Consider the following 14,180-nt stretch of genomic DNA (forward strand, 5'->3'; position numbering starts at 1 on the left):
GTCAGTAAATCAAACCTCAAACAATGAGGTGTGATGATGTGAAATTGGGCATGTGAGGTTTGCTGGAAGATATAAGACTCTTTAGTAGAATAGGCTACTTGGTAGGCAAAAAAAGACATTAGCCAGTTACTTGGAGAGCCTGGGAAATAATGGAAAAAAAAAAAGCCCATTATTGGGACAAACTTGTGGCTTGTAGCATCTCTTTTGTTTCCTCTTCCCTTAGGTGCACAATTTATTTCAAATGTTGCACATAAATATATGTTCTTTGAAAGTATAAAGAAGTAGACGTAATGTTAGAACTAACGTTTTTCTTTTGGTTTTGTCTAAAAGTAACTGGATGATGTCTTGTTCTGTAATTACAGGGATAAAGTTTAACTGTAGTGAAGAGCTTTTTAAGATCCCAAATTTAGAGAACTCATCATCAGCGTGGGATGGAACCAACTACATAACCATAGTTGGCAGGTTAAAACATCCAAAACCACAAGTGCAATCCTTTAATCTTAAAAGCGGCAATGAACACAAAATAAGTTTATTCCAGGCTTTGGGGGGAATTTAGTATTTGTGTAAATCCACATGAAAGCAAACCAGACTGGATGTCTGGTATAAATAATACCTCTCTGAATGTTGTCTCAGAAGGCATTTTGATCTTGGGTTTCATCATCACTGTGCTTCCCCTTTGGGCATTAGGTGTGTTTGTGGCATTGTGGTGTTTGATAGGCTTTAGCTTATCGCACGGAGGAGTTGCCCAGACCACCAGAGCCAGAGATCAAAGTGCTGCATAAAGCCCCATAAAGCCCGGCTAGCCCCGCCAAGCTGATAACAACATAGAGGCTGCCATTTCCCTCCGTCTTTATTTATATTCCTATTACTAGCACCAAGGCAGAGTGGAAACCGGAAAGGTTATCAGGAACCAACATGAGAGAAGTGATTCTAAAGCAGCCAGAGAGGAGAGGAACTTACTTTGATAGTCTTCAAAAGAATATGGATGTAGGGATGCAGCTTAATGACAACATGAGGCCAAACATCACCTGAAATGTCCTATACCTTTTTCACATGGTTTAAGTTACACATTTTTTAAAGCTATAGTGCGTAGTTTGAGGAATTCTAAGTAATGACAACAACGCTGTCGGAGTGTCCAAATGACGCAAGCCTTTCAGTGATCGCACCCCCACCCCTCCTCCATCAAGTTGCTAACACGGATGATTAAAATAACAGGATGGACTCTTCAGAAGAGGTAATTATCTTGTAGTTTTTATGTCGTCTTCGTCTCCAAAGCTGAACGCTGCTGTTGTCCTTTCTCAGCGGTGACGTAAAACACATCACTCGAGCTTCAACACATGAAAGTCGCCGGACTAAACCATTTTGTAAACATAGCCATACTGAGAAATACAGACAGAGTTTTGTTGAGCTGATAGGCTTCATTAACTTTGTAGCATGTAATGGGCGTTCATTCATAAAAAATAAAAAAAAAAGATTGTTGTGCACTATAGCCATAACTGTTGCTAAGTAAATGTGTTTACCCTCTGCTGAGTTCTGCGTGCTGTCCTTTGGCGTCTGCCCTACATTCTCCTTCTCCTCCTTGCCTTGTTGCATAGTGTCCGTTTTGGAGACGTCTGTCCCCTCGTTGGCTTCCCCCTGTTGACTGGCTGAGACAGAGGTGGTGTCTGTGGCGCCAGGGGTGGCTGAGCTTTGGGACCCTGGGCGAGAGGTGCTGCTGCTGGGGCCCTCGGCCTGGCTAGTGCTGCTGCTGGTGGTAGTGGGTGTGCTTGTTGGCTTCTCTACACTCTGCTGCTTGGATCCCACGGGGGACTGGCTATCTCTTTCTGTGGCAGTGTCTGGCGGATTGTCCTCTGCTTTGGCCGCAGCGCTGCACTCCTCCGGCTGACTGACGGAGCCGCGGGCGCTGCCTGGGGCCTGGGACCCGGCACTGGTGGCCTCCACCTTGGTGACGGTTTGCACAGACTCTGTGGAAGCGGCAGAGGACTTGTCCAGGCGGAGGTCCTCGCTAGACGCTTGCTCCTCCTCACGGATGGGGGACAGCTCCGGCTCAGTGAAGACGTCTTCGGAGAAGGAGCCCTCAGTGCTGCGCGGGGCCGTGCTGCCGCTGTCATTGGCCCCTGGCTCCCGGAGGCGCTGCTCTGGGTCCTTCTGGGAGGGATGTCTCTCAGTAGGTAGAGGCTCCAGGTCACTGGAAACAAAGAGAAGCAATAAGACCCATGGAACTCTATCAATTATAAGAGATATATCTGGACATGTGATTTTTCCCTACATGCTCTACACTTAGAGCTTGTAATGAGAGATCAGTTTAGCTGTTATGGTTAGTAGTAGTCAGCCTGCAAAAACAAGTGTACAATGATTTCTGTGGCTCTGGAGGAGCTGTTTAATGTCTGAGAAAATAGCCCTGATCTCTACTTGGGCTTGAGACTTTAAATTGTTTACAGAACAACAAATTGTTACAAACTGGGGCCATGTAGTTGGAAAGATGTGGGTGTTTATCAGGCATGGAGGGTCTATTGAAGGACACTATGGTTGCGTTATGGTAATGTATATGAGGATTTAGCATTTTTAGAGCTTGGCCCAAACTGGGGACTAAAAGTTTTGTTAGTTTTGACTGTCTTTTGTGAGTACCTTAGTGCAACACTAAATCACTGGAGTACGCTTTTAACCAACCATTAGCTATTTATGATCACTAATCTATTACAGAAAGTGTGAATTATTTGCAGAAAGCTTTATTTTCACAATTGATGTGGGCTATTTTTGCATTTCCTGTAGAAAATGCGTGTGAATGCTGAAAAGCGGAATTGCTAAAGCTAAACTGGATTGCTGGCTTAACTGCATGAATGAGTGAGAAAAGTGGGAATGGTTTTAATTAGTATGCATTTCATTGAAATGTTGAATATTTTAAGGTTTTCTGAAAGCTGTCCTACACAGAATTGCTGGCATCAATGTGTAAGAAGAAGGTGAAGTTGTAGGAATAGTAGAAATTGGTCCAATTATATAAATATATAAATGTCTTTAACTAAATAATGCTGTCACACAAGACGACTACTTCTGCTCCCATTCTGCCTATCGTTCAACAAATTATAAAGACCAAACATGATAATCCTGCACTACTCACAGATTCTTATGGAGGACATACTGTATATTAGAGAAGACTAAACATGTGGGGCATTTAAAACAAAGCCTAACTAATTGATGCATCAACAGAAAATGTTACAGCCTATAAACGCCTTTATCAAGTAAGTAAAAAATCGAAGTCTTAGATTTAGAAATATGAGCATATCTAGTGGTTTGGGTCATCAAATCTGTTTTAATAAAATTCGTCAAATCCCTTTTGCAAGACAGTATGTTAACAAATAATAAGCAGAAACCACAGTGAACTGGTTAGATGAACTCCTAAAAGTAAAGTCAAGTAAACACCTTTTACCCGGTCATCGTTCCTGTTGGAATGGAATGTGCCTAAATGGAATGTGCCTGAAGCACACACAGCAGTGATTGTGTGCTGTGTGTGCTTCAGGCACATGAGTGATTTTCCATCCCCATATACAGAAACACTGTGGCACCAACTTTGTGCAAATTTGGATAACAGTATGTCTTTAAAGGGATGATAGAATGATTATATAGGGTATTTCACACTGTTCCTTAAGGTCTCCTAATAGGGTACGTAACATTGGTTGGGCTGAAAATGGCCCGTGTGCTGTTCTATGCTGCCTAATGCATCCCTGTGGAATGGCTCTATTTCAAACGAGAGCTTTTCTTCCAAATATGGTATGCTCATGAATATTTAGATGAGCTGCTAGCTGATTGGTTGAGCGAAGCACATACACATATAGTGGAGACGAGACAGCAGGTTTCATATTTCAGACACTGCAAAGTTATACATTGTTCTTCTGCTATTTCATTACTAGATTCACTTCTGAGACTTTTTTATGCAAGAAATCAACTATGTAGAGGTCAAATATGGGCCTTTTTACGAAAATTAAAAGGCCAAGACAAACTGGTGCCAGATCAGTTAGTGGCTTATGTAAATTTTGGGGCGTTACAAAGATAGAAGGTAGAGCCAAATAAGGTAGGAGTTGACGTCAACTTTTAGCTTTGTTCAGATTCGCCCGTTTTCAGCAGCAGTTTCAAATTGTGAGATTTGCATAGGATAGGGATGTCAATGGGACTCTGAGGTTCTATGTATGTCCTTTTTACCCACCGAACTGTTGTAATTCAACTATGACAAGGTAAACTCGGTTTTGTATTCTATCACCCCTTTAAATCATCCATTTAAAAAAAAAAAAAAATACAAAATATTAAAGCTGCATATACAACAAAATCAATCATGCAAATAAAAAACTTCCTATTTCTTGAAAACCTTGAATGAGGTCGTCAAGACGATACAGTTGTATTTAACCAGCACACAGAATCACTTTCTGCAACACACTTGTTGCACTTGTTTTTAGACAGAGAGTGAGGTCAGCAGAGAGAGAGAGAGAGAGAGAGAGAGAGAGAGAGAGAGAGAGAGAGAGAGAGCGAGAGCGAGAGAGAGAGAGAGAGAGAGAGAGAGAGAGAGAGAGGAGGGCAGACAATGAACCACAGCTGAGAAAACAGCTGGGCCTGGCACAAAAAAACATAATTTTCCACTACATTAACTGCTCCAAAACACAACCCTTGTAAATATACAGAACTGCTCACACCTTACAACCACCAGAGGAAACAGAAAAAATGCCTGCACAGGATTCCTAACAGTAGACCATATTGGTCTTTGCATGAATTGGTCTTCAACAACAACAACACTAAAACAATTTAAATGAAGCAAAAGAAACTCAAACAGACATCTGTGGGAGGAAGCACAAGTGACTGCTTCCTAGTGCATAAAGAGGTGAGCAATCAGAACGTAGGAGGGTGAAAGCATACTTCATTAACCCTGGTGTAATTGCTCTTTCCTTTTTATTTCGGTGTGTGGGGGAAAAGAATTAAACTGAAAACTTAAAATCGGTTGCTGATGCAATCTGACTGTGGTTGCAGCAGAGAATGACATTGATTATAGCCAGGCTGCTGCGTGTCTGTGAAGGTGAGAGCGGGAGAAAGGCATTTGGACTTAAACTGTCGAAAAGCTATAAAGAGTTAACTATAAGATTTAGAATGTATGTAGGAGTGAATTAAAGTTACAAGTCAGTGTTTCTGCTGCATTTACTTCAAATAACTAGGGCTGTGAAAATGAATGTGTTAATAACGAGTTAGCGCAAATTCCTTTTAACGTGGCTAATTTTGTTAACGCGTGATTAACGCACACACGTTCTGTGATTTCGCTACGTAGTCTGGGAAATCAGGAAGCTGCAGCAGTTAAGGCTCTGACACACCAACCCGATTATCGGCCGTCGGACAGTCTGGCGAGGTCGGTGACTCGAGTCTGTTCGGTGTGTTCCGTGTCGTCGTCAGTCTGAGGAGCCGTCAGCTTTAATTTGGGCCGATTTGACTTGTTGAATCGGCCAGTGGGCAGTCGGACTCAATGACCAATCTGATTGGTGGACTGCTAGCCCTTGACTAGCGAATCAGTGCACTTATGTTAAAACACTTACGACGAGTGTGATGAGCGTGATGAACGCCTCTCAAAATCTGACGAAAATCTTTCAAACTGACCTTTGTCGATCAAAAAAACAGACAGATTCATCAACTGCATGGCCTATTTCTCGCTTAAAATGTTTTCAGAAACACGTTTCAGTGAAATATTTTTGTAAAATACGAGATCGTATTCCGAACGAGCTGCCATCATGGTCTGGCTTTGAAATTCGGGAGAAGCCAGACCCACGTGACGCGTTCGTCATTTCCGGTTTTCATTTTTTGGGCGACAATACAGATTAGCACCGCCTGCTGTTATGGAGACGTATTACGTCTCGTGCACATACGCTCAAGTCGGCGTCGCTTCGGTGTGTTCCGAGGCACTTTTTGGACCTCGGGGAGCTCCAACTGCCTTTTCTGTCGGTCGTCGGGTTGGTGTGTCAGAGCCTTAACGTTGTGGACAGTGCCAACTTGGCCACTTTCTCGCTAGATTTAGCAACTTTTCAGATCCTCTAAGTGACTTATAAATATATTCAAATATATTTTTTTACTGTAATTCATTTCCCTGCATGCAGTCCACAGATCCTCGATTAAACACTAACGAGACAGCGGAACGGGAGCGTGTCTTAGGGATATAATACATCCATGAACGGGAGTGGTTAAGTAGCAGAAACAAAGCTCCTTGAGCAGAAATGGATAAATGAACGGATCTTTGAATGGCAAGTTGAGTTTCAAAGCCCTTCCAGATGGTTCTCTCCACAAGACTAAAGTTATTTGCATGTACTGTCCATGTGAACTGAGTTACCACTGGAGTACGTCGAGTCTCAAATACCACTTGAGCATTAAAAACTTGAAAAAATATCCCTTTTAGTATTTAGTATTTAGAACAGATAAAAAATGTGCCATTAATTTGCAAATAATCGCGATTACATTTTTGAATCGATTGACAGCTGTAATAACTACATGTGTAGTCATCATAGAAGTCTTTTCTATACATACTCAACAGCAAAGTATTCGGTATGTGAGTGTTTTTCTTACTCGGGCACAGCCTCTCTGATCTTGGGGTCTGTGATCTCCTTGCAGATGGCAGCAGACTGTACTTCCTCCAGAGGACACATGATGCCGTACTCCTCGCACCCATGGGCCTGAACCAGTGGGTCCATCCGGTGAGGGTCAAACATGATGTTGTTGGGTGTCACCAGCAACACCCCGCTCACCGCACCCTGAATCAACAGAGGAAAAGAGAGGGGTGGGTGAGGATCAACAATGGGATCCATCAGAACTTTAACCCTTGTGTTGTCTTCCCGTCGACCATGCAACTTTTTTTGTTTTTCTGGGTCAAACTTTTTGTCACTTTTCCCGACGTTTTTTATTTTTTTACTTTTTTGAAGCTTTTTTCACTGTTCTTTTATCATTTTCTTTCTTCAAACGCTATACAATTGAATAAAACACCATTTATTTTACTTCTGAAGAGTGTTGGTTGTATGGAACCATCCATGTTATTTTTTTTTGACTATTTGGTTGAAAGAAACCCAAATTTATGATATAGAAACATTTTGAAAATGCCTCAAATTTGTCCCGAGGACAACAGGAGGGTTAAAGAAAAACAACAAAAAACAAAAGATAATCAAAAGCACCTCTGTCACATTAACAACTGGGCGCCCATTCAATTTGAGACCACAAATGTCCTGAATCAAGTAGAAGGTGTTGACCAGTGACGGCTTCAGTGCTTTCATTTGGTACCTGGGAGTCAATCAGCAGTAGTTCAATACCAGAGGTGAAAAGTAACAAATTACAAGCATTCGCGTTACCGTAATTGAGTAGTTCTTTTGTGCACTTTTACTTCTAAGAGTAGTTATTAAAATCTGTAATCTTGTGCGCGATCATAGAAGGCTGTATCATGTGGACGCGCCGAATGTTGTCATTACTTAGAATTCCTCATGGGGGAGACAGAAACTACGCACTATAGCTTTAAGTACGTTTTGTTTGAAGTATTGTACTTTGATGCATTTTAAACCAAATCCGTTACTGAGTAAAAAAAAAAAAGGAAATAAAAAAGGTCTCCAACATTGTTTTGGCAAAATATCTGTCATCTTTTGTTTTGTTTTTTTTACTTATTTCAAGGTTGTTGTTGATTTCTTTTTCACTTTTTTGGCTCTGTTCCCTTAACAAATCGCAAAAAGACTGTGATTTAATTAAATAAGTATAAATAAGATATTAAAATACGTATACATATAAAAAAGTATATCCCCACTCACAGTTAAAAAGTTAACTAAGTAACTTTTACTCTGAGTACATTTTAAATGAACTACTTCTAACTTTTACTTAAGAAGACTTTTATACCGGTAATTGTACTTAATTGTACGGTAAGTAGAACTTAAGTTTTTGTACTCTTTCCATCTGTTTGATACCATGGATCTGTGTGTGTTTGTCTGAGAGCAGGACAGCTGCATGGACACACACATGCACGCACACCTAAACAATATGATTTAGAACCAGATCTGGGTAAAAAAAGAAAGAAGCAATGAACATGTGAACATTTAACTGTACTAAAGACCTTTTAAGATCCTGAATTCAGATAACTCAGTATACAACAGTCTAAGGAGCGGCTGACTCCCTGGTGGGAGGCCATCTGAACAACATTAACTATAATCAGCAGAATTAAACTACAGTCAGCAGGAGAGATGCTTCTCTTCATGTGCTGGTCTACAGGGTTAGTCACATCTGCCCACACATGGCCCCCAGTGTTTACTGTTCTCTCATTTTATCCTCGTTTCCAGGTTTCTTCAATAAATTCAACAAAACAAACGCAAACTAAGACGAACTGGAATGCTTCAGTTGTGAAAGATTTCGATACATTTTGGTGCAATGACTTTCCTTCCCACTGCCTTGTTCACATCTGCCTCAGTTAGTGATTTCATATATTGCTGAGAAAACCATAGAAGTGCACAGAATTAGCAACTGAAACAACAAAAGATTGTTTTTACAGTTAAAAAAGCGATCATCACAGGCAGCATTGGGCAGCAACTGGATTCTGGCCTGCTAAAGTGGAGTACTTCATATTTCTGCTGAACTGTTCTTTTATTTCTGTACAATAGACATTTTTTGTGTTTGTAAACAACGATGATGTACCCCCCTTCCCCCCTCCCCCTTCTAGCCCCGCCCCTAGAGTGTGGAAAAACATGAGAGATCGTTTTGTCAAAGCTAAAAAAAAACAACCTTAACTTTTGGGTAAGTTAAGGTGATTCATCTAGTCTCCGCAAGGTGAAAGCTTGTGTTGAAAAGATGTAAATGATTAAATCTCAACAGAAGGACTTGCTCTTCGATGGCATCGATGGTTTACAACACTGAACTACAAACCAAGAAGAAGAAAAACAGCTTTAATGTGGAGTTTCATTTTAAGTGCATTACTTGTCTTTTAATTTCCATTCCACATCTACAGCCAAGCCTTGTGAAATACAAAGTGTATCGGGTACCTGCAGCTGGCAGCTGTGCTGTAAAATATATATTTAGTTTGATAACCACTTCTCTCTTTCCATCCGTCACATTCAGGCATGTGTTTTTTGTTGTTGTTGCTGCTGGCAATTTTGCATTGGACTACAGCAGTTGGCAGCTGTCTGTGCCCGTATACATAAATACTATAGGCTGGGTACCGAATTCAATACTTTTTAGGCAGGTATCGAAAAACGCCTCGTCATTCAATACCCAATTTCAATACCTAAAGGAGTAAATCTCATCGGCGTCACTGAGCCAATAAGCATGCAGCATGCTTCTAACAAGATCTAATAATGTCTGTGATTGGCTGTCTAATGTTACACGCCGCAGAGACACGCAGGAAAAACTTTACATTACACAGAGAGATGGGGCTCACGTAGAAGGAGCTGAAAAATAAAAAAATAAATGATTTGTGCTACAATGTGTTATGTTGTAATTTCTTTTTGTTTTATAAAATTGGTATCGAAAAAGTATCGTTTAGGAACCGGTATCAAAGTAACAGTATAGGTATCGGTACCGGTATTGAACATTTTTGACCGATACTCAGCCCTAAAATACTGTATCTTACCATGTCACCAGTGATGTACTTGCAGTTGATCTTGAGGAACTTCTCTGTGAGGGCCTCTTCCTCCTCGGAGGTGGATGACACCACTCTGGACTGCCGCAGGGCGGAAAAGACTGGAGGGTGAACGCCTTCTGGTCTGGGGGGGCCATCAGAGTCCTGGAGATAGGAAGGGTGGGGGTGTGGACATTGGTATGAACACCATTTGTTAGTACATACTTTCATAAAACACATCATCTGTTCTTGAGGCTAGACTTTGTCCTTCGTCACAATAAACGGAAAAATAGGAACAGTTTATAGTTAGGAGTTAGTTACAAAGTTAGTGACAAAGGCAAAACTGCTGTTGCTCATACTTTTGTACTTTTATTTAAATAAAATTTGAAGGCAGGTGTTGCATGCAATTCATCTCGAACAGTCACATTTTCGTCTTCATTCTAATAAATTGGGGAATCTCTATAAGTGTGTGTGTCTGTGTGTGTGTGTGTGTGTGTGTGTATTTGTGTGCATCTGTCTTTGAACTATCTCATGAACCGTTCATCAAATCTACTTCAAACTTCAAATTTGGAGCAGTTTGGACAGCATTGGATATTAATCAACTGTGAATTAAACTAAACGACCGCACAATAAAGGTTGAGGGAACATTTTATAGTTAGGAGTGAGAATGACAAAAGCAAAACTGTGAAAGCTGTGTTCCTCTTCATCCTAGTGGCTGCACACAGACATCTATACGAATACATTGTGTCTAAATCTCTAAGTAGCATTCAACACAAACAGACTAAATAATAAGCACTGTCGAACAAGCATAGCTGGGTTCACTTGGTAATACCTAATTTGAGTCTCATTTCATCAAACTAATGCGTTTGAGTCTCTAAGTGTATTATCTATATATAAACAGATATTTCTGCACAGCAGCACAATCAGGTTAAAATCAACCCAATGACAAGCCAAATGAATGTGCTCTGCCTGAGCTTCACACGGCCAATTAGGTGAAAAACATTCATACGAGACTGAAGATTTAATTATTGTGCTTTGGGCACTGCTTGATGACTAGTTAGTGTTATTTTGACTAAACGTCCTCTTGAGTCGGGGGCGGGTTTGGAAACTGTTGAATGAGGGGCCAGACTCGGGCATAGTTTTAAAAAAGGGGGAGCACATTTAGAAATATGGAGGAAAATATAAAAATGGGTTTAAACTCTTATTTAAAGCCTTAACACTATTTAATAACAAACTATGTTAATAGCTACATTGTCTATTCAATGTAATTAAATAATGCTAGATAAGCAACTGTAAATATTCTAATATGAAATTATTTCTATTAATAGCTGCTATTTTGAAACTCCAAATAGCCTACAGCCACAGCCATGGACAGATTATGAGACAATGGGCCCCTGCACAAACAGATGTTTGTGGTCTTTTGGGCATTTTCAGCCTTTATTTTGACAGGAAAGCTGAAGACATGAAAGAGAGAGGGGGGAATGACATGCAGCAAAGGGCCGCAGGTCGGAGTTGAACCCGGGCCCGCTGCATCGAGGAGTAAACCTCTATATATGGGTGCCCGCTCTACCAACTGAGCTATACGGGCACCCAATGTTTGTGGTCATTTTACGTCTCTCTGAGGTTGGTCGTCGTTCTGTGTTTGTGGTTGCTTGATTGATTGACTTTCTAAGGTTGAAGAAAGCACAACAGTGTTTTTCATATTCTCTTAGGTCTCGAACAAATGAAAAGGATTCCTGTATAACAATATTTTACTGCAAAAGTGGTTACATTTTGACACACCCCTCTCTTCTCTGCATCTCTTCATAGTCGTCAGATTCATCTACCAACCATTATAGAACTGGCTCAGGTTTTTCCTTAATACTGAACAGTCACATTCTCGTCTTATCATCAAATGTGAGGACACAGATGTACTTGTTTGCTTGTCTACTATATGCAAAGTATAACAACGATATCGCTTTTCAGAATTTCTGCTTGTAGCACTTGTGTGTTTGTAGTACTGTATTTCCTCAATGCACTACTTTTATTTATGGGGTTTGTCACAATATCTGTCAGTTTAACCACTTTTTCAGTAAAATATTGTTATACAAAAATCCATTTCATAAGTAGCAGACCTAAGAGAATATAAAAACATTGGTGTACTATGTCCAACCTCCGGTAGGGATTCCTTCCTAGTATCCTATATTGAGCATGGACTGCTGCAAAATATATGGTGTATTTTAGGGCTGAACGATTAATTGCATTTGCAATAATATCGCGATATGTTAAAATGCGATTTCCTAATCGCAAAGGCTGCGATTTGATCACATTACACGCGAGAGCAAATCAGTCTGCACTCTGCAGAGAAAGCATCAACTTAGCACGCTAAAGCTACGTCGTACCTTGAGCAGATTTCTGTCATTCAAACAACTCTGAGTTGTAGTTTAAAACTTTTACAGCCATTTTAATAAAATGAAGGGTTTTATTCGGGCTCGAGTCCATACATGCAGTTAATGAATACAGGCACACAGAACTCAAAGCTCGGTAGGCAACGATTAGCTCTGATTAGCGGTTAGCTAGCTCAGTTATAAAGATATGGAGTGGAGGAGCTGCCACTGAGAGGGGTAACAATTAGACTGATAAATGACGTTCGGGGAGCTTTCACAGCAGCGTGGCCGCGGTGTTTCAACAGTTTTATTAGTACAGTTAATCCCACGGCAAGAACACCAGCAACTAGCTAACGTAACGATAGCCTCTCTGAACAAGTGCAAACGGCAGCACACAACTTCACGAGGAGGAGGGGCTGGAGGCAGCTCCTCTCTGTGCACTGTAAAAAAAAATACACTGTTGTGTGTGTGTGTGTATATATATATATATATATATATATATATATATATATATATATATATATATATATATATATACACTATATTTTTACTTATTTAACTGTCTAGTGTGTAATTGTGTGTTGTTCATACTATAAAATGATTTATTGTTTGTCTTTGTTGAATAATACAGAAGACAAAGAGCTTAAAAAAATAATCGAATCGCAATCACAATATTTGGGAAAAAAATCGCAATTAGATTATTTTCAAAAATCGTTCAGCCCTAGTGTATTTAATAAAGTTGAATCTATGACTGAAAGGAAAATGATTAAAACAACTATTCTCCTTCATAATAACTTGCTTTTCCGTAATCCGCCAGATACTCCACAGCCAAGAAGCAATGTAAATGATGTCTCAACTATAACATATGTTCACACATACACTATAAAGCAATTTTGGGTAGCACTTTACTTGGTAGTCCGTCTGAATAACTATCCACAGGGACAACTGTCTAACCGGGAGACGATTTTGTAGGACAGAGCTAACTGTTGGTCTGATCGACAGTGAATGACTGCCGGAAGAGTCACACCAGATGGAAAGATGAGAAGAAGTGAGGGATAGGTGAAATAGGCATTGGAAAGACATAAAAGGAGTAGAAACTGCAGCAGAAGCAATGGAAAAAAAGGAGAGCAAGGCAAAGCTGCTGTGGAGAAATAAAATCACAAGGAGATAAAGAGAGCTAAAGGCAATGAGAGAAAGTGATTGGAAAGAGGACAAAGAACAAAAGGGAAAAGGAGGACAGAGAGGAGTGTGTGGGAGTGATCATGGAGAGGGGATTTGGACCGGGGGGGGGGGCCAAAGCCGATGGAGAAGTGCAGTGAAGAGCAGTGAAGAGCTTAGAGAAGAGAGCCCGAGCCCATAACAACGGTCTGCTGTCCTCCTGACACCCACCCCCACACCTCCCCCTCTCTGTCAACAAACAGCCTGCAGCTACTGACCCACACCGACACAAGCAGCCCAGACACTGGCAGCCAGGGAAGGCTGAGGGGGCCGGGCCAGTCTGTTACAGCCAAAACAAGCCTCTCTGAACAAGAGAGAGGAGACATAAAAAATGTTAAAATAGAGATAAAGAGGGGAGCTGAAAATAAAGTTTCAAGAGCATCCTTAAAACAAAGAAGAGCAGGATCCCTGATCTATGATAATGGGGAGTAGGATTGGACATTAAGTACCGGTTCCAACTTGGAACCGTTTCAAAAATTACGATTCCAATGGAATCATTTTTTTTATTGGAATCCGATACCCTAATAATAATACCTCATTACATTTATATAGCATATATAAATGTGAGCACCCACCTGGGTGATACACGGCAGTCTTACTACGGCAGACGCCTACCACACATCAGCTTGGTAGAGAGGGAGGGGAACATGTTTTTAGTGGTGGGGGAAATCGCAGACACGGGGAGAACATGCAAACTCCACACAGAAAGGCCCGGGATGACCAGGTTTCTAAGCCTTCTTGCTTTGAGGCCACAGTGCTAATCATTGGGCCACCATGCTGCCGGTAATCCAATCATCGGTTCCAAATTCAGCACGCGCAAGTTTTGGTTTCTGTAGCAGCCACCGTACTTCCAGGCACTTGATGTGTTGCAGCCATTGAGCACAGTAAGCGGCGCTCTAAAGTCTGGCTTTATTTTACATTGAAAAAGCCTGGTAAAACTGTATATCACCATTAAATCCAAATAAAAATGTCCTCTTATCTGTAAAATAAGCATGTGA

The 14,180-nt window shown here is 40.9% G+C and overlaps 1 protein-coding gene across 10 annotated transcripts in view; it reads right to left on the bottom strand.

Moving 5' to 3' along the window:
- oxr1a (oxidation resistance 1a) overlaps nucleotides 1-14,180 on the bottom strand; it is a 251,348-nt gene that overhangs the window by 19,432 nt on the left and 217,736 nt on the right. For all 10 annotated transcript variants that reach the window (XM_031322650.2, XM_036006176.1, XM_031322649.2 and 7 more), the window contains 3 exons: nucleotides 9,611-9,763; nucleotides 6,586-6,770; nucleotides 1,521-2,188 (listed from right to left, as the gene is read on the bottom strand). In XM_031322650.2, coding sequence (XP_031178510.1) covers nucleotides 1,521-2,188; nucleotides 6,586-6,770; nucleotides 9,611-9,763 — 1,006 coding nt within the window. The remainder of the gene's footprint in view (nucleotides 1-1,520; nucleotides 2,189-6,585; nucleotides 6,771-9,610; nucleotides 9,764-14,180) is intronic.

This window comes from Sander lucioperca, chromosome 10 (assembly GCF_008315115.2).
Source record: "Sander lucioperca isolate FBNREF2018 chromosome 10, SLUC_FBN_1.2, whole genome shotgun sequence".
Lineage (NCBI taxonomy): Eukaryota > Metazoa > Chordata > Actinopteri > Perciformes > Percidae > Sander > Sander lucioperca.